General features: G+C 54.5%; 3 protein-coding genes across 3 annotated transcripts; 1 reads left to right on the top strand and 2 right to left on the bottom strand.

The window, feature by feature from the left end:
- Window positions 2,935-12,600, top strand: MEX3A (mex-3 RNA binding family member A). The gene is made up of 2 exons (XM_018046277.1): window positions 2,935-3,478; window positions 7,055-12,600. Exons 1-2 carry the CDS (start codon window positions 3,025-3,027, stop codon window positions 8,161-8,163), a joined length of 1,563 nt encoding a protein of 520 aa, XP_017901766.1. The 5' UTR covers window positions 2,935-3,024; the 3' UTR covers window positions 8,164-12,600.
- RAB25 (RAB25, member RAS oncogene family) lies at window positions 13,425-20,208 on the bottom strand. The gene is made up of 5 exons (XM_005677359.3): window positions 19,922-20,208; window positions 16,508-16,703; window positions 14,836-15,029; window positions 14,135-14,215; window positions 13,425-13,769 (listed from the first exon to the last, which is right to left on the bottom strand). Exons 1-5 carry the CDS (start codon window positions 19,962-19,964, stop codon window positions 13,642-13,644), a joined length of 642 nt encoding a protein of 213 aa, XP_005677416.1. The 5' UTR covers window positions 19,965-20,208; the 3' UTR covers window positions 13,425-13,641.
- LAMTOR2 (late endosomal/lysosomal adaptor, MAPK and MTOR activator 2) lies at window positions 21,343-24,446 on the bottom strand. Its single transcript, XM_005677361.3, has 4 exons — window positions 24,222-24,446; window positions 23,786-23,948; window positions 21,770-21,859; window positions 21,343-21,546 (listed from the first exon to the last, which is right to left on the bottom strand). Exons 1-4 carry the CDS (start codon window positions 24,287-24,289, stop codon window positions 21,490-21,492), a joined length of 378 nt encoding a protein of 125 aa, XP_005677418.1. The 5' UTR covers window positions 24,290-24,446; the 3' UTR covers window positions 21,343-21,489.

The following is a 24,482-nucleotide window of genomic DNA, read 5'->3' as shown; positions in this document are numbered from 1 at the left end:
CCCCCTGGCAGTCCAGTGGTTTAGGACTTGAGTTTTCACTGTCAAGGGCACAGGTTTGAGCCCTGGTCAGGGAACTAAGATCTCACAAGCCCTTCAGCCAAACAGTAACAATGAAAAAGCCCTCCCCTCTCAAGGTGCACGCCCCACCCCCTCTGCTGCACTCTGGCAGGTCCCCCACACAATTTGGAGGCACACACCTCTGTGTACACCCATGCCCCAGACCTAAGTGCGTTCACACACAGCCTGCCCTCCAGGTGCCAAGTGCCTCTCTTGCCTTGGATATTTGGAGTCAATGGGAGCCTGAGGGTGGACCCATGGCTCATGAATACACCCCGGGGGGCTGATTAGTCCTTGCTGGATCAGTGAGAGGGGGTCCAGCAGGGACTGCCCCTTCCTCTACCCCCTCTTTAGTCTGCCTCTTTGCATTCAGCAGCTGCCTCCTCCCCGCTCACTTACACTTGTTTCTGTTCTTTGTTTTCCTCCCTGGCCAAATCCCCAAGGCTTCTTTGATCATTAACCTCCTGCTTTAATTAGCTTAGTGGGGAGGAAAGTGGAAGCAGGGAAAATTCAGGAATGGGTGTCTAGGGGGAATCTCATTTTGGTGGGGACAGGAAGGCTTCGACCAGCTGGTGACAAAAATGCCTGGCACACGGTCAGACCTACACAAGTGTCTGCGATTTCTGATAATGTGCAAAACAGTCACCTGTCCACAGAGCGGGAAGCTTCCCCCACGGCTCCCAGGTCCCCCAGCCTGGGTTCCTGGGGTAGGAGAGTGGACAAGAGCAGGGAACAGCCAAAGGTCTCATCTCTCCAATTCTTCCTCTCTCACTCTTGCTTAGAGGTGGGAGCACTTAATCCCCAAAAAAAGGTTTGTTGCTAATTTTGTTTAATCTTTGATCCAGAGGGCATCTCATCCCCAATTCTGGGGCCTTCCAGTGTTTCTCTGTCATGGTTTCCTTCCCTGGATCTTCCGCTGGGCAAAGAGCAAGAGACCCACAGTAAGCCAACTCCCACGCCCTCCTGACATCCTCCTGTCTCCCACCCTCCCCTTGGTGTGCAAGTTTACTCTTTCCAAGAATCAATTTAGGGAACTGGGCTTCGCAGCTCAGCCCTCACAGCCTCACAGTGCCTGGTCTATGAGGTCATCTCCTCCGTTCCCCCATCCCCCTGCCTCCAAGCAGGACGTTACCTCACAAACTAGCTCAGATTTTTGGTTTCCAAGGCACTCCAAAAAAGAACACCCACCCATTCCTATCAAACTTTTTTGGGAAGTTCTTCTTAAAAGTCCGTCCTCAAGCCCTCAGGTTGCAGTGCCATCCTCTCTCTTACTGGGAAAGACCCAGGCATAAAAAGGGTGACAAAAGAAATGCCGAAGCTATGGGATAAGGGGAGAAGAAAAGATTGCATTACACTCCAACTTCCACAAACTCCCCTAAAAATGCCCAGCTCTCCAATTCACGACTTAAAAACTGATTTTTACTTTCACCTAATTTCCAGAGTCAAAGGAGCTGAATTAGTGGGTTTTCAATGGGGGAGAGGTGGGTGAGGCCAAGTGGAATGATGGTGACGGCTAAAGAACAGAGCACCTCCAAGCTAAACGGATGGCCCGGGCCTGAGGAAGTCTGGGTCTCCATTCCACCCGGTGTCTTCTTTCCTCCTTCCGTCGCACCCAAAGCTCGTGTGGCTCTCACCCGAAACTGTTAACTCCTATCATGCCTTTAAGACTTCCCTTGCCTCCCCGCTCTCGGTCCCGTACTTCTCTCCACCCCTTCATCCTCCTCACCTCATTTCTCCACAGCCCTCCCAGCTCCCCTCCACTGATCAGAAGGATGTTAACTAACTCACCTCCCAGTCGGTGCTTCTCTGATCTCCGAGACTGGGGGGAGGGAAGGGAGGAAGGGGGATGGCTTGCCGCTTGGGGAAGAGGGGACCCCGTCTTTTGCCAGGGGGTCCCACCCTCCAACCCGGCACCCCATCCCGGCCCCCCACCCCCTCCCCCCAGCGCGCAGAGCCGTGTTCTCCACGCATCGCCGCTGCGGGCTTTGTCTGCTCTGCGGAGAACCTCTGCCCGCGGCCCGGAGCCGGGATCGACTCTGGGAGAACGGGAGGGGGGAGCGGAGAGCGGAGAGGGAGCGCGGCAGGGAGGGGGAAGAGGAGAGAGAAAGCCAGAGAAAGCCGCAGTGGCCCAGCCGGGACAGCTCCCCGCCCTCTCCCCCCGCCTCATTACCATAAGAAAGAGGGACCTAAGACTGGCCGGGATCGCGAAGGAGCCCGTTTTGGGAGGGGGGCACACTCCATTAGCCTGTTTTCAACCCGTTCCGTTTCTGTACACTGACTCCTTTCCTCTTTAAAAATGAGGGACCTCGACTGCCTTCCCACCCCCGGCTTCGCCTCCCAGCAGAGCGTAAAGACCGAAGGCACATCCCTGTCTTCCTCGGGTCAAGGAATTCGTCCCCGCGCCCCCGAGGGCGGGAACTACAACTCCCGGCATGCCCCGGGCGCCCCCGGCGCGCCCCCCTCCCGTCAGTTCCATGCTGCTCCATCCAGTTCATTTAAAACAAAAGAGTTTGAGCGCTGGAAGGGGCTGGGCTCTATTGGGGGCCACTGAGCGCCGCTCCTGGACTGGGGCTCGGTGCGGGAGCCTAAGGGGGGCGTCTGGACGGTGGGGTCTAGAGACTCCCGGGACCGAGGCGGGAGGGGTGGGGGCAGAGATCCCGCAGCCCCCCGCCCCCCCGTCACCCCCGGAGAGGAGAGGAGATCTGCTTTCTCGGTTTTGCTTCTCTATCCCCCCACCCCCACCCCGGGGGCTGGGGCGAGGGGAGTCGGGTTACAGGGTGTTTGGGGAGGGGGGCTTAGAGGGAGGGTCTATCTTTCTATCTCGCTTTCTTCCCCCCTCCCCAGTTCTTTGTTCCCCCCTCCCCACACACCCCCCTCCTCTCCTCTCCCCTCCCCTCCTCTCTCCCCTTTTCCCTTCCACCACCTCTCTCTCTCCCTCTCTCTCTCTCCCCCAGCTTTTGTTTCGCCATGCCTAGTCTAGTGGTATCTGGAATAATGGAAAGAAATGGGGGCTTTGGAGAACTAGGATGTTTCGGGGGAAGCGCTAAGGACCGAGGGCTGCTGGAAGACGAGCGCGCCCTTCAGCTGGCTCTCGATCAACTCTGCCTCCTGGGTTTGGGGGAGCCCCCCGCCTCCACGGCGGGCGAGGACGGGGGAGGTGGGGGGGGCGGCGCCCCCGCGCAGCCGGCCGCCCCCCCGCAGCCGGCCCCGCCGCCGCCGCCCGCGGCGCCCCCGGCCGCCCCGACGGCGGCCCCCGCGGCGCAGACGCCCCAGCCCCCCACCGCCCCCAAAGGGGCCAGCGACGCCAAGCTCTGCGCTCTCTACAAAGAGGCCGAGCTGCGCCTGAAGGGCAGCAGCAACACCACCGAGTGTGTACCAGTGCCCACCTCCGAGCACGTGGCAGAGATCGTGGGCAGGCAAGGTAAGCGGGCGCCGGGACCGCGGAGAGGGGCTGGAGTTGGGGGGCACCCCATCCCTAGCATGGAAAGTTCACTTCCTCCCTCCTTGCCCGCCTCTGGCTCAGTCCCTTCCCCACAAAGGGGGACCCGCCCCCTACCCTGATTCCGAAGTGCCTCAAAGTTCCCTGCTACCCCCTAGTTGGAACTGTCCTCCAGATCCTTCCTTCCCTAGGGCTCTGCCCTTAGACAAAGAAATATCCTCTCTCGGAGAGAGGGAAAAGGGAGGGGGATCGGTTTTCCAATCCGGGGAGGCTGTCCGGAGGGGGTGTCCACTCGTAGCCAGAAAAACTGGCCGAATGTGCAAAAGAGTTACTCAGGAGCCCCAACTACGGCATCTACTAGTGGTTTGGGGAGGGGGCACCCCTGGGACCCCCAGCCACCTGGAGTTACAGACTTTGGGGGAGACCTGGCCCAGGAAGGCAGACTGAGTATCTGTCTCTTTGTTGGGCTGAGTGTAGGAATGGAAGGGGGTGTGGCTCATGGGAGGGTCCCAGCCTGGGGGTGAGGTGGGGAAGGGGGGCTGCTGGGAGGAGGGAGTCCCGTGGTCACCCGCACACTAAAGTTGGATGGTCTATGAGATTTTGGAAGGGGTGCCTCCAGCGAAGTGCCACGTCCCGGTGTGGACCTCTTCTCCTCCCTCTCAGGCTTTTGTTCTGGGCTGGCCACGGCAAGGGGCCAGAGGCCTGGAGAAGGGTCTCTGGTAGTGAGAGAGTAGGACTGGGTGGGAAGGGGCATGCTGAGGGGTGAGGAACCATCACCTGGAGATTTGCTGGAGGGCATGGGTCTGGGTGTGTTGTTGGGGAGGGGGTGTGGGTACAGAATTAATCCAATGTAGAGTGTCTGATACCACACCCTCCTCTGCTCCAGCATCCCTGGGCGGGTGGGGGTGGGAATGTTGGTAAGGGTCCAGATTGAGCAGACGGGATCCTGGGGACCCTTCCCTCTCCCAGTTTCCCAACGGGGAGTGGGGGGGGGGGGCGGGATTTGGAAATTGCAAGGGGGCTGGACTGGGGAGGTGTGGGGTGGGGGAGGAGCAGGGGAGGAGCTGTCCCACAGTGGGGAACAATAGAGAAGCTGCATTCCGGCTGGGAGTGAAGGAGGAGGCCGGCTGCTGGCTGGTGAGGAGGGGAGGCAGGTCAGGGGGGCCCCTACTCCACATCACACCTCGTCTACCCGAAGTGTGGGGGGTTGGGGGGATTTTGCTGGGAGATCCAGAATGGGGGAGGGAAAGATGCCACTCCCCGGCGTAGCCCTCATCCCCCTGGGGCACCCCATCTCTTGGGATTTCTGGTTTTAAAAGTTGGATTTCCTCTTGTTGTCAGAAACTAGGGACCCAGAGCCCTGGAATCGGGTGGGGACACTGTTATCTTTTCTTGGGTGCGGGGGTGGTCTTGGGAGGCCCCGGAATTTCATGGAGTCATTCTTTCCTCTTCTGCCTCCGCATCAGATGGGCCTGTCTCTCATAAAAGTAGGGGGATTTCTCCTATTCAGAGAAGACAAGCCTCCTCCTCACTCCTTAAGGAAATGGAAGTCCTTTTTCTTGTCTAACCTCCCTTCTGCTGCTGTGGTGTCAGTGGTGCTCTATTTGACCTCTAGGAAGGTGAAGCCAAGTGGGTCTTCCCTTCAAGAGATGCTTCTTCAGGGTTGGAGCAGGACGAGATCCGCTACCCGTTCTGCATCTCTAGGCCTCTAGCTTTTTCCTTACTTTTATACCTGGCCTGTTCTCCTCGCCCCAATTCCAGTCCCCAAAGACACCTATAACAGCTCTCCTGTAAGTTTAGGGGCCCAAAACTTAGAGCCAGAGCCCAGGTGCCTATCAGATGCCATGCAATTAGAAGTTGTAGAAGGGCCTTCACTGTTCTTTCCCCCACCCCCCATGCCTCCCAATCATTTACTGATATTAAAGCAGCAAGGATGTGGGCTTGACAACAGGTAGGACTTCTCAACTGCCAAGAGGTCTGAAGACAAAAAGGGAGGAGCAGATTCTCCTTCCTAAGGTCTCTTGAAGGTGAGGAGAGCTGCCCCCAACCCACTCTCTCCTCCCACATGCCAATCTGGTAGGTTTGGAGAAGAAGCCATCTGGAGTGGAGGAAGGAGAGGGAAAAAAAGATGAGCTCACCTCAGGCCTATGGTTGGAGGGTTAGGCAGAGTCAGAAAACTAGGACCGCTGGCATTGGTTGGGGAGTGAGAAAGGGGACTGTAAGTGCGTATCTGGAGACAGGTATGAATGTCTAAATGTGGATGGGGGCAAAAGTTGTGGGCAGGGGTGTATAGGAATGTACTGCGTGTGTCCTGGGAATGATGGGGATGGAAGAGTGGGCTGGATGAAAGGATGAAACACAGGGAATCCATGTGTATGGGGGAGAGGGGTATGTGAAAGTGTGCATTAGACTTGCACCAGAAATAACGTTTAGATAAAGGCAAGCTGCATAGCGGCTTCTAGGTCCGTGTCTGTGTGTGTGCATGTACACACACACACATGTAGCATGTGTGCTTTGAGAAAACATGTGAGTCTCAGAGGTTCTGTGTGAAGATAGGGGCAGGGATAGGGAATCGGAAAAGGGGAGAGAGGTTTGTCCAGTCAGCCGTCAAGGTCTGCCACCTTTAGACTGCAGTCTGGCCATCCCAGCCTCCCTCACTTTCTCTTTCCCCTTCTCCCTCTTTGTCTCTCTTTGTCTGGGCCATTCTCCTTTCTCTTCCTGCCTCTCTCCTCAGCCTTTCAGCTTTTACCCACTCCTTCTTCAAAGCAGGAGTATGGGTCGAGAACACCTTCTCCCCCACCTTACTCAGCCCACAGCCCATCTTGGCTCTCCTGCCCCAGGGGACAGGGTGGCAGGAGTGTCCATGAGGTCAGGCACTGTGTCCCTCACACGTCATTATCCTCCTTTCCTCCCTAAAACTGATTCTCAGACCCTTCTCCACCTCCCACACTCCATGAGTTGCTGAAAACTTGCTGTGAATTTGGGGCCGGCTGAGAGACACTAATGGGTGGAAGGCATGGGAGCAGATGCGGGTCAGTCGTCCCAGTGTAGACTGGAAGACACTTTTAATGCATGGAGATCAAGTGAGGAGTAGACTGTAGGCTTCTGAGGCAAGATCAGGGTCAGTGACAGACTGGAATTCGCAGTTGCAGGGCAGGGTGGGTGATTGAGGGACTTGGAAGTATGAGTAGCCAGAAATCAGGAGAGAAATTGGGGGAAACAGCTAATCGTTGTCGAGGAGTTAGTGAGTAGATTAGCAGCTTGTCTGGGAAGGTCAGTGATTGTTTCAGGGTTTCAAAGAGTGCATGAATTTGGAGGTCCTACATGGAATTCAAGGGAAAGTTGTGACATTTTGCAATCTGTGGCTGATAGATACCCTGGATAGATTTAAGATACAGTAAGTGAATTGTTCTGGTTAGAGTAGCGGGGGAGGGTTTCCTAAGGGTAGATAGAGGTTCCTGGTGGGCTGGGTATCTGAGTAGGAGCAGGAGCTTGTTGGCTCCAGCACAAACCTTCTTGCCTTGTGAGTTGATTTCTCTCTTCCCTTCCCTATCCCAGGCTGCAAGATTAAGGCTCTAAGGGCCAAGACCAACACCTACATCAAGACGCCCGTGCGAGGCGAGGAGCCAGTGTTCATGGTGACTGGGCGGCGGGAGGACGTGGCCACAGCCCGCCGGGAAATCATCTCAGCGGCCGAGCACTTCTCCATGATCCGCGCCTCGCGCAACAAGTCGGGCGCAGCCTTTGGAGTGGCGCCTGCTCTGCCCGGCCAAGTGACCATTCGTGTGCGGGTGCCCTATCGCGTGGTGGGACTGGTAGTGGGCCCCAAGGGGGCAACCATCAAACGCATCCAGCAGCAGACCAACACGTACATTATCACGCCAAGCCGGGACCGCGACCCGGTGTTCGAGATCACCGGTGCCCCGGGGAACGTGGAGCGCGCGCGCGAGGAGATCGAAACGCACATCGCGGTCCGCACAGGCAAGATCCTCGAGTACAACAATGAAAACGACTTCCTGGCGGGGAGCCCCGACGCCGCGCTGGATAGCCGCTACTCCGAGGCCTGGCGGGTGCACCCTTCCGGCTGCAAGCCCCTCTCCACCTTCCGGCAGAACAGCCTGGGCTGCATCGGCGAGTGCGGAGTGGACTCTGGCTTTGAGGCCCCGCGCCTCGGCGAGCAGGGAGGGGACTTTGGCTATGGCGGGTACCTGTTTCCTGGCTATGGCGTGGGCAAGCAGGACGTGTACTACGGAGTGGCCGAGACTAGCCCCCCGCTCTGGGCGGGCCAGGAGAACGCCACGCCCACCTCGGTGCTCTTCTCTTCCGCCTCTTCCTCCTCCTCCTCTTCCGCCAAGGCCCGCGCTGGGCCCCCGGGAGCGCATCGCTCCCCTGCCGCCTCCGCGGGGCCCGAGCTGGCTGGACTCCCGAGACGCCCGCCGGGAGAGCCGCTCCAGGGCTTCTCTAAACTTGGGGGGGGCGGCCTGCGGAGCCCCGGCGGCGGGCGGGATTGCATGGTGTGCTTCGAGAGTGAGGTGACTGCCGCACTGGTGCCCTGCGGACACAACCTGTTCTGCATGGAGTGTGCAGTACGCATCTGTGAGAGGACGGACCCGGAGTGTCCCGTCTGCCACATCACAGCCACGCAAGCCATCCGAATATTTTCCTAAGCTCCTGGCCCCTGGCCTCCTGGGGCCGCTCCCCAGGGGCCCTTCCTGGAGCTGTTTTCCACTGGGGCCTTTTGCAAATCAGTGGTTTGAGGGGCAAGGTGCTTAGATACTCGCTTGCTGGGGAGGGGGGAGGGGAGGCGATGGTGGCTGGAGGGCGGGGCCACTTTCAGAGCCTCTGGTCCCCCTGTCCTGGAAAGGTTGGGAGGGGGGCCAGGCCGGAAATTTTACTAGAGTTACAACTCTGATACCTCAACACACCCTTCAATCCGGAAGCAGCTAAGAGAAACTTGTTTTGCCAGAGGTGGCCGCTAAGGCATCCTGACTCCTTGCCCGCCCAACTCACACTACCCCTTCCTCTAGGGAGGGGATGGGGGACGGGAGAGGGAGACTTACCATCTGTATCTAGAGGTGCTCCAACAATCCCCAAGCCTCTGGTCCTGACCTCTGACCTCCAACCACGACCCTTTAGACCCTCCACCACCGTGTATTCTGTTTGAGGATTTGTTCTGGGCTTCCAGCAGTATGAGGGGGTTGGGGCCCTTTCAGAAGTCTGGATAGATTTTCTGAGGGGGAAGGGGAGGAAGTTTGTCAATCAATAAAGGGCTCAGAACTCGCCCCTCCCCACAAAGCTGGGCTAGAGGAGTCTGGAGAGGCGTGCTCCTCTGCTTTCCCTCCACTCTCTCCTCCCCATCATCCTTCCCTTTGGATTTTCCTCTTTCCTTTGCTCTGTCCTCCAGCTCTTCTCTCGGCTTCCCCTTGCTGGCTGTCACAACCAGCCCTGTCTTGCTCTTCCTCTTTCTTCCCTTCTCGCCTCTCCTTCCTGCTCCATCCAGCCCAGCTTTGGGGACACTATCCCCCTGGGGAGAGGCAGAGGGAAAAAACATTTTGATGGTCCCCTCAATTCCTCTTTGTCATCCAGAGGCCCATTTTTCTCCTCTTCCAAAGAAACACCTCAAGTTCTTGATAGAATGTATCCCTGTTCTCAGTGAATATTTGAAGAGGGGACTAATACTGGGGTACATAAAGGGTCAAACCTCCACCTTTATCATCTTTGGGCATTACATTTAGGGAGCAGTTTGGGGGCTGGGTTTTCTGGTGGTGGGAGGGGGAGAGCCAGGGTAGTGTGTCTGCTCTTGAGGAGCAGGAGGGAGGCAGTAGGAGACGCTGCTGGAGGGAGGCAGGGTTCCTCCTCCCTTGCAGTGCCCCATTCCCTGCGCCCCTCTCTGGACCTGACCTGAACCCTTGTTAACAAATTAATCATGAAGCCTCTGAGGAGAGACCTTGTCTTCAGAGAGGGGTCACTCCAGAGCCAAGCAGGATTGGGGCGCAGCCGGGCCTGTTCTAAGAATCATGTATTATTATAGGCCTTGCACGCCCTTTGCTGCTTCCCTACTGCTCACCTGGGGCAATCACCAGCCTCCCACCCTCCTGGTTCCGCTGGCCGGGCTAGGAGGGGATGGGGGATGGGAGATGGGAGTCCCCAGGGGTCCTAGGAGATTCTTGTATATAGTAGGGCGGGACTCTTCTAAGTGATCTCTGAGCCTTGAGGCTCGGGAGTCCCATTCTTCCTGGTTGGAGAGGGGGTGCAGGGATGGGGGCACAGAGGGGATTTCCTCCTCTCCTTCCTCCTGTTGTGAATTAACTCACCTCTCCTCAGCCTTCCCCTCCAGACCACCAGCCAGGGAGGGGAGCGGAAGGAGGTCACAGCCAGGAAAATTGGCCTGTGACAACTTCCCTCCTTCCCGCCAATGTGAGCCATCCTGAGATGTCTGTACAATAGAAACCAAACCAAATGGGCACCCCTCGGGCGCCGAGGGAGGGTGGGGAGGGGGGTGGGAAGATGGGATGTCTGTCTGTCGATCCCCTCCCCCTCTCCACTCTACCCACAAAGGCGGAAGACTGTTACACTAGGGGGCTCAGAAAATTCAATCCCACTCTTACTAATTGAGCCAAACCTAGAAACCAACACAAAACACATAGTGAGAGACAAAATAGAGGAGAGAAAGCATGAGGGAGCGAGATAGGCAACCAACACAGAGGAGAGAAAACAAAAATAGAAAAAAAAAAAAAAGCAGTTCTTTATAATTTAATATTCTATTTTAATAAAGGCATTTATTACCGTATAAATGTAGCAAAGAACCTGGGCTAATATGAAAAAAAAAAGACTTTTTATTAGGTAATTTATTATATGAAAAGGATATTTTATTTTATGATAAAGTGATCCTTAAAAAAATAAAAAAACTTTAGAAGGTTTAGAATATATGTAGGGAGAGAAAAAGAAAAAAAATACATTTGTATTCAGAGTTAAATCTTAAAAAAGTGTTTTTAATATATGTTCTGGTTTACGTTCCTTTTTTCCCCCACATTTTTTTGGGGAGGAATGTTGTTTGCTTTTCCGGGGGACCATCCTGGGATGGCTTGTGGAGACAGGGGCTAGGGGAACCTGGTCCCTCTGGGGCCCTCCAAGTAGATTGGATTTCACCCCCAAGGCTCCCCCTCCCTCTCCCCCTCCCCTTTGGGGGAGCTGGCAGAGCCAAACAAAGAAAGGGATTAAGGAGAAAGGAAGAAGCAGTAGGACTGAGGATCCTGGGGTGTCCCCCCCCCTTCCCCTGTCCAGTCCCAGGGGCAAGTAAGGTGGGCAAGTCCAGAACTGAGGCCTAGCAGGCCTATGGGAACCCTCAGAGAGGTGTGAGATTTAAGAGAAATAGTTTTTTGTTTGTTTTTTTTTTTTAACCAAAAATGAGAGAGAGAAGAAAAACCGAGGGGTTTAAAAGAAAAGAATACTACAAAATAATAATAATAATTAATAATAATAATAATTCAAATTTATTTCATATAATCCTAGAGACAAAGAGAAAGAATTACTAGTTACTTAGTAGACGATATTCAGATAGCTTAAAGTTTAGTAGCATTGAGGGCCCCTGGGTCCAGTAGAATGTATAAAAGTCATAATGAAAAGGAAAATAGAGGAGGGAAGTGGCTGAGTCCACCCTGAGCACCCCCCCCCACCATCTTCAGATATCAGGGTGGAGCAGGTTGCTAGTTATGGTTGGGAGCTTCCTTCCAGTCTGCTGGGGTTGATTCTAAGAATCCTTGGATTTTTCAATTATAGGACAAATAGATGAGGGGCTCAGCTCCCAGGGTCTTTGAAAGCATGAACACTGATCATTTCAACCAGAGGAAGGCTGGGTTAGGGACAGCTGAGGTGGGAGAGCATGGTTGGCTCCCTGTCTTTGGGCAGCCCTTACTCCAAACTTGTCCTCTTGGGGCTCTCTGAGAGGAGGAAGACTGCCCAGCTTCAACCCTCCAGAGACAACTTCTCCCAGGTCTAACTGAGGAAGTCCTTCCTGAAGTATAACTGCAATCCACTCTACCTCTGATTAATTCAAGAGCCTGGTAGGTCATTCCACCAACAGACACACACACACACACTTCTTTCTTTCTCAGAGCTTCACGGGGACTGGAGGGTGTCTGTCCCCCATTCTTTTTCCTACTGCTTAGCTTCTGACCTCCATGGCAGCAGGTGAAAGAATGATCTCCACAATCAGTCTCCTTTAAAGCTGAGCTGTGCTTTACAAATTTGCAGGAGTGCTTTATTATCTCTTAGATACCAAGGACTTGCCACCCACTGGGGTGGAATGGAGATGCTGTCCTTGAAGGCCTGGGAGAACTGGCCCCCAAGGGTACAGAGTCAGGGGGTGCAGCAGGGACTCCCCAACCCTAACCATCTGTTCTAGTTCACTGCCATCTGTAAGAGTTCAGGTAGAGGTCATCTGCTGTACCCTGACCCTCTCCACAGAAAGTTGGGGAGCTTGGCTTTTGCTTGTGAGAAATCAACTTGTTTTTTAAGCACTTGCCTTCTACCAACCCCAGCTTGTAATCAGGTTGGTCCCCCCACCCTCGCTCCTGTCCAAGGGGGTGTAGAGGCCTCTTGACTCTTGGCAAGAAGTTCCATGACTCTAATGACTCTGTCATGCCCCTCCCTGGCCCTAGACCCCAAACATATCTCCTCCCCAATTTACTCTTCTCACCCCACCCAGGGACAGACTTTTCCCCTGCTCTTTTTGTCCTAAGAACCCCGCTAGTTTGGGAAGGTAGCGTCTGGGGTGGGGAGGGCTTCCTCTTCCCTACTCGAGGGTGCGGGTGGGGTAGGGTGGGTGGGGGGAGACAGCCCTGGGGCAGGGGAATGGTCTCTCCACTGTAGAAAGTAGAGTAGGATTGTGGTCAGACTTAATTTGAGGCATCTAGTGAAGACACGTTACAAATCCACCAGGAAAACTATTTCAAAAGCAAAATAAAGGCGGGAAACAGAACGGACCCATGAATAATCAAGTCAAAGTGATGTTGCACAAAATGCAGAGAAACCAAGAAGGGGGAGGGTTAATGTATTAAATGTGCTATTAAGAACTTAATTTTATTAAAATTATTATTACTTAAGGCTCAGGCTTCTTTCTTGGCACGTTGGTCGGAACCACCTTAGGGTGAGTGGGGTTTTCTCTAGTGTCATTCTGGGTGACCTTGCTTATCTTGCATGAAGTGGATGGCTCCTATCTGTCTGGTCTCCACAGCTTCCTACTTGGGTCTCCAAGTACTCAACCCCTCTTTTCTCTCCTTTTACCTCCTTCTGTTCCTTGGGGCACCAGGAGACCTCATTCAACCCTACCTTGCAGAACAGGGGAAGGCGAGGCAGGGCCACCTAGACCTTGCTTGGAAAGCCAGCTTCTGGACTTGACAGAGAAAGGGCCCAGCTGAGAGCTCAACCCTCCCGTCAATCCACACCAGATTCAATCCATCCCTACACACCACATCTTCTCTTCAGGGTCAAGCAGAAACCTGGATGGAAGACTTAGGCCTTCCACCTCCCAGGCTTAAAATCCCTTCTGCAGCACACACAGCCTGGGTTAGCCCTGACTCCCCTTTTCTTAAACATCCCCCTGCCTCCTCCCCTCACCCCTGGCATTGGAGTGACCTCAGCTCTTGGCACCAGGGCCCAGGGCACCAGATGGTACCCGCTGATGGTTTCCTTTGTCTCTTCTTCCAGATACCCCCTCTCTGCCATGCTGTGCTCCCTCTTCCACCTGCCCTGGGGGTTGGCAGAGGGAAGGGCGGGCACCTCCCACCCCCTTGGCACTGTCCCCAGACCACAAGACTCCAGAGACAGCTGGCCCTGGGGGGCAGTGGATACGGTAGGGGGGATGAGGGGAGGGGAAGGGGAAGGACTCAGAGGAGGGCCCAGAGATGAAGGGGAGGCAGCAGGATGGTCAGGCTTGATATAAAACACAGCTTTATTGGAGGGCCATAGTCTGTAAGGAGGGGACCAATAACAGAGATCTGGGGGCAGGGAGGGACACATGAAGACCTTAGAGCTCTGCAGGGCTGTGGACGGGGACTGGCCCCTCTGACATCTGGACCAACAGGGCAGAGAAAGCTCCTGGAGCTTGGCAGGGCTGGGGGGCACCAGAACGCAGCGGGGGCAGGTCAGAGGCCGATGCAACAGGCCCTCTTCTCCCCAGGACCCAGCTCCTGGCCAGCCGGGCCACTGCCCAGGGTGATGGCATTGGTCCGGGCGTTGTTCTGCCTCTGCTTGGACACCTTAGCGAAGATCTCTGTGAAGGCAGAGGGTGGTGATCAGGGCAGACGAAGATTAGGAGCCCACCCTCCCCATACACACTCTGCGTGCCCCTCTCTGAACACTGGGGGTTTTGCTGGAAGGAAGAGGAGTTTGGGCCCTGGGTGGAGTGGGACTAAGACTCAGCTCCCTGGGAGTGTGGCCTTCTGGTTCTTTCCCTAAGCTCCAGCTGACAGGGGTAGGGGTGTATGAGGGAGACTCTGAGGAGGCTGGGGAGGCCCACAGAGGGGATGAGGAATCAGCTGGGTTGGGCGAGGGCTGGGTGCCTGCGTTCCTCCCGCGGCCCACAGAAGCCTCAAGGGTGGGATGGCAGTGCCTGTCGAATGGAGGCAGGGGCTCTACCTCTGAGGACAGTCTCAAAGGCCAGCTCGACATTGGTGGAATCCAGGGCCGAGGTCTCCAAGAAGAGCAGCCCATTGTTTTCTGACAAAGAGGAAGCACACCGTTAGTTGTGAAAGGTCAAGACAATAATATTTACTTCACGTTTTACCATGTATGTTTGCTATGCACTAAACCCTTGGCATGTGTGGCTCATTTAAACCCACAAACAAGCTGGAAGGTAGGTCGGAATACTATTCCTCTCTTTTAGAAGAGGAAACTGTAGCCCAGAAACAGAGAGAACCAACAAAGAACTTGCGTTGTGTCCCACATCTAGTCACTCACCAAGAGACGTGGGCTAGGCCGTGGGACCCACAGCCTCCACCCTTAACCCCTGTATCCTGCTGCCTCAAAAACCCAGAAAGCTCCTGGGCAGAGTGTGACAGGAGACAAAGAAAGCTCATCTGCCACACTTGGGATCTCTGAGCATGGCGACGTGGGCTGCCTTGAAACCAGCTATGAATAACTGCCCATACAGACAGGGCAAGTGGGGTGGGATATACCGAGGGTCACTGAGGGGAAGGGCGAGGAGATTCTGAGGCAGACAGAATGGAGGTAGGGGGACCCTGGGGAGGAGGTGCAGGCCAGAGCCCTCCAGTGGGAGCAGGGGCTGAGCACTGGCAGGGCAGCCGGAGGGGTCCGGCTGGGTTGTGGTGGGCTCTCACCAGCAAACATGCGGGCCTCCTCAGTGGGCACCTCCCGGGACTGGCTGAGGTCACTTTTGTTACCGACGAGCATGACGACGATCGTGGCCTCGGCGTGGTCGTAGAGCTCCTTCAGCCAGCGCTCCACCACGGCGTAAGTCTGGTGCTTGGTCAGGTCAAACACCAGCAGGGCCCCCACAGCACCACGATAGTACCTGGGTAGGGGGTTAGTGGGGTGGACAGAGGCAAGGTCAGGGCCATCAAGCTCAACCTCGGAGCAGAGCTCTTAGGCCAAAAGCCAGAGAAGAGCACCAGAGACAGGGAAATATGAAGGGTACAGTCCAGAGACCCAAAGCACACAGGGCAGCCCGGACCTCCTGTGTCTGATGCTGAACGCCCTCCAAGGATACTGGTCTCGGTCTCTGAAGACTCACCTCCCTTCTCCAAAACCACAGGCTCCCTCCTCCCTCCTAACCCCTGTGCTGCCTCTGGTCTTTGTTCTGATGTTAGCCCCAGCTATCCACGGATGTATACCAGGGCTCTGGTTAAACTAGCTTCCTGGATGCCCAACACCCAAAATCTCCCTCACATAGCGCCTTGACCCCCAGCGCTTCTGTCTCATGGCCGTCTTTCTAGAACTAGTTGAATCTCCCTGATCTGAGGCACCCTTACTAAGCATCCAGTCTCACTCTTGGAAGTTTGATAGCGCTTCTTCAGACCAAAAGAAAGAAAGTGAAAGTGAAGTCACTCAGTCGTGTCCGACTCCTTGTGACCCCATGGACTGCAGCCTCCCAGGCTCCTCCGTCCATGGGATTTTCCAGGCAAGAGTACTGGAGTGGGTTGCCATTTCCTTCTCCAGGGGATCTTCCCGACTCAGGGATTGAAGCCAGGTCTCCCGCACTGCAGGTGGACGCTTTACCCTCTAAGCCACCAGGGAAGCCAGACTGGTGGTATATAATTATTCCCTTTGTACTGAGGCTTGCAAGAGTCAAGTGACCAGTCCAAGAGAGATGAATATGCATAAACAAAGCCACAAAGCCCCCAACTTCTGCTTCCTGCAACCCCCTCACCACCCACACCCACACCCACACCCACACCCCATCTTTGGCCTGACACTGACTGGGAGACCCTCTGTGTCCAGTATCAAGAGGCCTATGTTCCTCTGTGCCCTCTGAGTTTTGTAAAGTGTGGTTATGGAGTCCAGCCTTTCACCTTGCAGTTAGATAGTGAAGGTTGTCAAGTACAAAGCACTGCAGAAGTGAGGGGGGGTGCTCTCGATCCTAGAATATGTTCCCATCACAGCTGCACCCCAATTTCACCTGCTTGAAACACAAACTTCTTACCTAAAGAGGGATTCATGATAGCACCTTATTCCTGTGGTATTTGGAGGATTACATAAAATGCCCAGTGTAAAGTGTCTTGTACCTTCCCTGGCACATAGTAAAGACAAGTAAGTGGTGGTGATGACCCCTGTTTTGGGCGCCAGCAGTCAGTATCATTGCTTCCTGTCTCAGACTGTTCGTAGCTCAGAGTACTCGTGTCTTCTCCCCTGAGCCATGGTGGCCGCACGGTCCCATTCAGGGAACTCCCTGCTGAGTTTCCTTGCCTCCTCCTCCTCCACGCCTCCTCCAACGGTACACCCTGACTTCCCCAGCACCCCAGCACCCCAGTACACCCCCAGCCCGGGGCTCACGCCGACGTGATGGCTCGGTACCGCTCCAGGCCAGCCGTGTCCCAGATCTGAGCCTTGATAGCGGCGGTGCCCAGCATGACAGTGCGGGTGGAGAACTCAACCCCGATGGTGGTGCGGCTGTCGTGGCTGAACTCATTGCGAGTGAATCGGGACAGCAGGTTGGTCTTCCCCACTCCTGACTCGCCGATCAGCACCACTGAAGGAGTGGAGAGATAAGGACTGAACTAGGAGGGTCTGCCCATCAGAAAAGATGAGTAGCTCAGAAAACTGAGGAGGGAGCCAGGACTCCTGGCAAAGCCATTCACACACGCTCAGTCGCGTCCCACTCTTTGCCACCCTATGGGCTGCAGACCGCCAGGCTCCCCTGTCCATTGGATTCTCCAGGCAAGAACATTGGAGTGGGTTGCCGTGTCCTCCTCCAGGGGATCTTCCCGATCCAGGGATCTAACCTGCGTCTCTCAAGTCTCCTGCACTGGCAGGCGGGTTCTTTACCACTCGCGCCACAGGAAGCCTGGCAGAGACAAGGGTCTCCAACTCTACGTGACGCACCCACCCTGGAGCAGAAGGCATGAGAGTCTGAAACGGGCTGAGGGGCTTCGAGGGTTCTCGGCCTGGCCTGTTGCAACATGGCGGCAGAATCAGCTCATGAATTTGGTGAGGGAGTGATGTCTATGGACTGTTTGTGGATAGTGGCGTTCAAGGGTTGTGAGGTAACAGGGAGGGTAGGGGGTCTCTGAGGGGTGGGGTGCACATTTCTGGGTGAGAGGATATAAGAACAGGTGCATTTTTCTATGTATACAAGCTGGAAGGAGAAGCGGGCAGTTTGTGTGTGTTTGCGAGGGGAGCAGAGGTGGGAATAGCAATATGGGTGAGGAGAAAGTTTGGCAGCTGACACACCTGTGGGTGGGGGAAAGGTATCGGGGTGTGTGTGCAAGAAATTAGGATCCTGTTATCCTCAGGAAGGGGCAGTCTTGTATGCTTAAGACCATGGAACTGGATGTGGGACCAGTTATGCATGGCTTCAGCGACTTGTTATTCTCTTTCTTATAAAAAAAAAAGGGAATAACAATTTTACTGTGAGTTGTTGCAAGAAGTAAACAAGATATTGCCCAGGATACAGTGAGTATGCAAAACTGTTGCTGTCATTATTGTTGCTGGTGAAAAGTGAAAGTGTTAGTCACTCAGTCGTGTTCGACTCTTTGTGACCCCATAGACTGTACCTTGCCAGGCTCCTCTGTCCATGTGATTCTCCAGGCAAGAACACTAGAGTGGGTAGCCATGCCCTCCTCCAGGGAGTCTTCCTGACCCAAGGATCGAACCTGTGTCTCCTGTGTCTCCTACATTGCAAGTGGATTCTTTACCCACTGAGCCACCTGGGAAGCCCATTGTTGTTGGTAGGCTGGTGCTTTTACCTTTAGGTTTTCATGGACAAGTATACACCAGAGGGGCCATGAAGAGCCTTTGGGTTGAAGGGCAGGATCTAGGGCCCAGCCTTATCCACTGTGAGTGAGCTAGGGGCTGGCATTAAAGTGTAGGGGTTAATGTTAAATCTAACCCATAATCCACTGGCCTGGAGCTACCCAGGTGGTTCTGGAAAGGCGGGCTGATGTCCCAGGACTGGGCACTGCATAATCTGGGCCCTGGTCCCCACTCAGCCTCTGACTAGCTATGTGACCCTGAACAAGTGGCTCATCTTTTCTGGGTCCCAGTTTCCCTGTTTATAAAATCTAGAAAGGCTCACTCCAACTTCAAAAATTCCTTATTTGTGTAGGATAGGGAAGAGCTGGGAGCTGTATGGATGTGTGTAGGTAAGAGGATTTATGAACATGAGTGTGTGTGTGTATGTGTTTCTGCTGTTGGGAACCTCGTCCCCATCTCATCCCTCCCACGAGGTGGACTCTGAGCCAGGGCTCTGAATACTGACTGTGTGACCTTTTGAAAACTATTTGTTCTGTGTCTCATCCTCCTCTGAAAAATGGAGATACTAATGGTTAACGTTTATTGAGCCCCTCCAGTATGCCCGGTGCCCTCCTGAACGTCTGAACTCACTTAATCCTCACTACAATGCCGCAAGGCAAGTACCACTATTAGGATCACCCCATGTTTACATGGGGTGGGTGTTCAGTGACTTGCACAGGATAACGCAGCCAGTGTGGTAAACGTGAGCTGTGCTGCCCACATGAGCCTTCCAGGGAGGACTTGCCCCCCGCTGCAGGGAGTGCAGGCAGCACCCAGCCTTCAGCTGTTGCTCCTTCAGCTCCTGCTTCTGACGTCGAGGCAGCCTCACCCGGGCTCATGCCTCTCCTGGGCAGCCCCACCCAGCACGCAAGCAAGGAGAGGGGAAGCCCAGAGCTGCTCGCCCACGGTCGAGGCTTTGTGTTCCTGCCTTGCAGTGTGACTTCTCTCTCTGCCCGATCTTGTGTCCTTCCTCTTCCTTTCACTACTGTTGAGCCACGATAAACATCTCATACTCCAAACTTCTCCGGGTCTGCTTCTAGTGAGCCTAAATTGCAATAACTCCTAAGTGGTGGGGCTGAGATCTGAACTGCCCCAGGCTACTGTGACCCCTTACCCTGTCTCCCTTCCTGGGAAAAATGCTGGGAGTACAGGTTTCCCAAGCCCTGGTCTCCTGAGAGTCCCAGCTCAAGGGAGGGTGGGGCTGAGGCTGGGAGGGTGGAGTGGCTGGACAGGGAATCACAGTGATGCCAGTCCACCCTGCCCTGAAGGAGGTGTGGAGGTGGGGGTAGGGAACACAAGACTGGCTAAACACAGGGGCGAGATAAAGGAGCTGGAAAGATACATGCAAACTTCCAGGGATAGCCTAGTTAAACCCAGTTCCTGGTATTTGAGCCCACGGGGCCTGCCAAGGGACAGACTGACAAGGCTACGGTGCTGGGAGTTCTCCAGATTCTATTAGACCCTGGTCCCGATTCATAATATCTTCCCTGTGTCTTCCTCCAGCCCTGGATGGTATAGATCTTCCTATCTCTCCTTTCCTGTACAGCTGCCCAGAAAGGTGACTTTCTTCCTCTTAAGTCTGCTTGTCCCTCCTTCTCAGGAGGGAATCCTCTCTGAAGTCTCACCTCCATCTCTTGTGCAGCAGTGGCTAACTCTTCCTAGGGACCGGGGCTTCCGTTAGGAGTGGGGCAGAAGAGCCCGACTTGCACCATTAAGGAGTGGTCAGCATTGTTTACTTCCGCAGAGCATTCTGGCAGCTCCAGGACTTTTGCTCCTGTAAACAGATCCCACCCCCGCCCCACTCCTTAAGCTTACTTTCTGATCTGAAGGAATGATGAGCCCTAGGAGGGGGGCCCTGCTAATTGATTCAAAAACAGGAAGGGGCCCTCTAGCTCTGTTGTTCTCTTCCTGGGTCTCTCTCAGGTATTCCTCTTTCTTTATGGACCCCCGACTCACCCTTGAAGACAAAGTTATAATCTTCCTCGGCTCTGTTCCCCATCTTGGCGCCGCATGGAGGGCACAAGTGTCTTCGAGGGCAGAAGTGATGGGTCTACGCGTTGGCTCAATGCCCTCAACCCTCAGCTCTCAAGACACCTGGATCCGCCCTTCCTCTCATTGAGAGTAAGACTTCTGCAGTGAGAGGGATCGAGGGCCGACTTTAGGCTAGCCAGGGTCTAGGGAGGCTCAGTTCTGGCAGGTGGCAGAGCTGTAAGGAATCTGAGAGGAAGGAAGCTGAGAACAGGAAGAGTGAGCGGCTGGAGACCTGGAGCCCAGGTGGGTGGAGAGATGATGACGTCAGACAGGTTAGACAGGTTGGGTGTCTGCTCTCAGCCTGGGCTCTTGCAAGCGGTGAGCAGGCTCAAGGGAGTGACAATGGGGGCAGCTAAGACAGGGACAGGACCTTCGGAGAGCCAGCTGAGGACTGAATGTGCATTGCTAGCCTCCTGGGACCTGTGGCTGAGGGGGCTCAGCCACTAGTGAGTGAGAAATAGTCCCTCAGGGAGCAAGAAACTACACAGCTTTCTGCTATTCCTTGGAGCCTAGTAGGAGCGGTAACTGGGGGGACCAGAGGAAGGGCTGTCGGGGGAGGTCCTGGGGTCACCCCACTGCAGGGCAGAGCTCTGGGAGGGGCATCTTGGATGCAGCAACTTTTACCCCTCCCTGACAGCCCAGGACCTGGGATGGGCAGTTTCTCAACCTGGGTGGAGCTGGGACTTGCAACCTACCAGCTTCCCTGGGATGAGGCCCTTCCTACAGCACTGGGAAAGATCCAGCCTTGCTCTAAGGACACTGCATAGCGGGGAGAGCTGGGGCAGAAACAGCCAGGTGCAGGGACGGGTCTGACTGTTGGGCCAGGACTTCTTAATTGTTTCTATTCTTTCCCCAGGACCTGAAGCTTCAGGGCAGATACTTCCTGTGTGCAAAGGACTTCCTGATCTGGAGAGGGGTGTGCGTAAGCTTGTGAATGCCCAGAGAAGAGGGAAGGGGTGGCCCTCGTGGGCCACTAGGGGGCACACTCCCAATCCCAAGAGTAGAACAGGGGCCCCCCAAAGTTGGCACTGAGGGACACTAAACTCCCACAGCCTGTTCTTCGTCCAACGTGACCCCCACCAGCCCAAGCCCATTGTTCCCCTCGGCTCACTCCCAAGGTTTTGCCAAGCAGGTGGGCAAGATTCTTCTCTGAGTGGCAGGGGCCTGGTGAAGTCACAGCACCGACCCGGCCAAGGGAGTCTAGGCACCTCTGCCAGAAACCGTGTGGTGGCTGGGGGCCACAGTGGTGTGGGAAGCATCCTAGCTGAAGGCGAAGCGCGTGATGCACAATCCCTGCTCCTTCCTCACTCCTCTGATTCCCCCCATCCAAGCAAACAGCCAAGACATGCGACAGCAGTTGACGTTTATTCGTGGGAAGAACAAAGTCCCCCGACTCCAACCCCCTGTGACAGTCCAGGAAGGTTTCCCCGGGGAGCCGTGCCCCACCACATGGTCATCTCACTCTTCTGAATCCCAGGCTCCACCGACGCCCATTATGATGCTGCTACTTGGGTGAGAGGCTCCTCCAAATACTGCACCAAGGCCTGGGCCTGTGGGAAAGGGAAGAGAAGGCCTGCCACTCGAGGCATCTTAAATTCAGGTCTACTCCTACCGCTGAGCTCCCAGCCCCTAGCTGCTGGCTGTGAGCCCACCCCAGATTGTTGACTGGGTGACATGAGAAAGACTCTGGGAAGATGGTGGGGATGGGAGCGGATACAGTGATGGAGCATGAAGGCTGAGCCCAGGGGTGTACAGGAATGGGCACATACACACCTTGGCCTTGAGCATTCCGAAGCCAACGGTCTCCTTGGCATACATGCACAGTAGAAGGTTGGCCACTCTCGTGATGGCTACACGGCCCTCCTGGTGGGGGTGATATCAAGGGATGTGATATCTGCTTGCACCCTTCGCCCCTTCTTTCCCCAAGAGCTTCTCTTGAGATGGCCTGTATCTTCCTTTCATGCCCCAGGCAGGGCAGGAGCTTCTGCTGGGGGACTTTAGCCACAGCCCATTCTAGCCTCAGCACAGTCACCCACTAACCAAGTTACCCGAGAAAACTCCATCTCCCAGAAGCTCTGTTTCTCTTTCTGGAATCCCTAGTTCACTCCCGTTGCTGAGGATGCTAATACACAGGAAGGAGTCCGGTGTCTACAAAGGGCTGTCCAGATGGGTGATGTTATTATTATGGTTTCACCCCCAGTGACACTGTAAGGGGAGAACACAACCCAACTTATAGTTCTCCTTGTTTCCCAACATCATATTTTTCAAACTGTAGGTTTGCGCCAGGGCTAACTAGCCCCAGATCAATTAAGAAGGTTGATCAGCATTAAAAGAGAAATAAACTGTATTGCATACAGCAAAGGAAGTACTGTTTCATAAAGCTTTTGTTTTACTAGACTCCGACTGAAAATATATTTCGTATGGCTGGGTTGTGGTCAAGACATGTGAAAGCTATTGCCCTTATGGCACCAGCTCTAGGCTAGGGACCCTAGGGATCATCAGTTGAACTGGCATCTGTGGTTAAGGAGGGAGTGAGGAAGAGGTAGGTGGCTGAGGTGCAGTGGAAATCCTTCCAGGAGAATTCACTCTTGGGGCTTTCCCAATTTGGTTTAGCAAATTTTCACTAAGTATGCACCATGTGCTTGGAGCCAGGTGTCGTGCCCTCTGCCTCTCTGGCATCACCTACTAACCTCTCCCATTCTCACGCTGCTCTGGCCACTTCAACCTTGTTATCCCTGACCAGGCATCATTCTGCCGCAGGGCCTTTGCATTTGCTGTTCTATCAGAAATGTTCTTAACCCAGACGGCCTACCAGCCGCCTTTAGATGGATCTTTGATGAGATGTCACCTTTTCAGCGACATTGTCCCTGATACACACATCCTCTCTTACTTCCTTGCTTTTTCTCGATAGCATTTTCTTCTAATTTGTACATTATTTTATTTTTTTGGTAACACCACATGGCTTGCAGGATCTTTGTTCCTTGACCAGGGGTCAAACCCGGGGGCCCCTGCAGTGAAAGCACCGAGTCCCAACCATGGGATCACCAGGGAAGCCCTCCCCTAGCATTTTCAATACCTAACATACTACTTTTTAAACGTACATAGATATGTTACAAAACATATTCATGAACTTATTTTACGATAAGTTCATACGTAAGACTATAAGCTTCATTAGGGTGGCAGTTTTTGTCTGTCCTCTTTCCTACTTTTCCCCTAGCCCTGGGAACACTGCAGGGACCTAAAAATATGTTGACTGGACAGATATAAAGATGTATGAGCCAGTTTCTGTTTCCAAGAAGTTCACAGTCTAATGGCCACTTCCCTTTCCTGGACTTCATGACCTTTCTCTGTAAAGTGAATGGACGGCAGGGTCTAGAGACTCTGCCATGCTTCTGGGTTCTGTTAATCTCAGATGACAACACTTTGTGTCTGCATATCGCTCTACAGTTTAGATTCACCCTCTCCTTTGATCACAATAACCCTGTGTGCATGGTGTGGTGGAGGGGATTATTGTTTTCACCTTGCAGGAGTGGTCAGAAAGCTCAAAGAGGTTAAGTCACTTACCCAACGTTTCACCAATGCTAAAACCAGAACCCTAGCCAGACCTCGGTTCCAGGACTCCTTTCTCAGCAATGCATAGGGTCCTGCCTATCATAAATGCTGCTGCAGACCAACTCTTAGTACTATCGTCCAGACATCCTTTCCCTGGCCCTCCAACCATCCAGGATGGGGTCCAGGTTGCCCTTTGGGATCCCCTTAGGATCAGAAGAATGGATCCCTTCTTCATACCATGCAGTCCATGAGGATGAATTTGAGATTGTCTTCATTAAACGCTTGGTTTCCGTTCCGGTCGTAGGCCGCCCAGATGTTACTGGCGATGGCCGCGGTGACCCGGGCGTCTGTATCCCCATAGCCGGAGTAGGCCAACAGAGATCCTTCGTTATTCAGCAGCCTGATGAAGAATCAGGAGGGATATCAACGTGCTCAAGAGGGAGTCAAACTCCTCCGTACCCATCCCAATTCCCGCCACTGGGACTGAGTGTGTCCTGGGACGTGCCCAGAGCACCTAGCACGTCGGTTTCCTTTTCAAAAGGGGCTCTCCGTCAGATTCACCTAGTTGCTGCCCCCTCCTCCCTTCCCAGAGAGCCTTCCCCAGCCCTCCCTCGGGGAGTCGCGCGCTGCCCCACGCCAGTGCTCGCCACCCGGCTTCTCGGTCCGCACTCACAGGGTGCTCTGAACACCTCCAGTGTTGGCCTGGCTTAGCACCTGGGTCAAAGCCTTGGGACGCAGCATGCCTAAGGCTCCTAACCCTGGGTTTTTGCACCCAGAACCCAGAGTTTCTTATTGCCGGCCTCCGCCAGTCGCTTTCCGTAGTCCAGCTGACCTGCTCCGGAACGCCCTGGGAGTTGTAGTTTCCAGGCCTGATTTTGTGGTTCCGACTCAACCCTGCCCCACAGCGATGAACGCTGGGAATTGTAGTTCTCCG

Source organism: Capra hircus, chromosome 3 (assembly GCF_001704415.2).
Source record: "Capra hircus breed San Clemente chromosome 3, ASM170441v1, whole genome shotgun sequence".
NCBI lineage: Eukaryota > Metazoa > Chordata > Mammalia > Artiodactyla > Bovidae > Capra > Capra hircus.
This window is presented reverse-complemented; position numbering and strand designations above follow the sequence as displayed.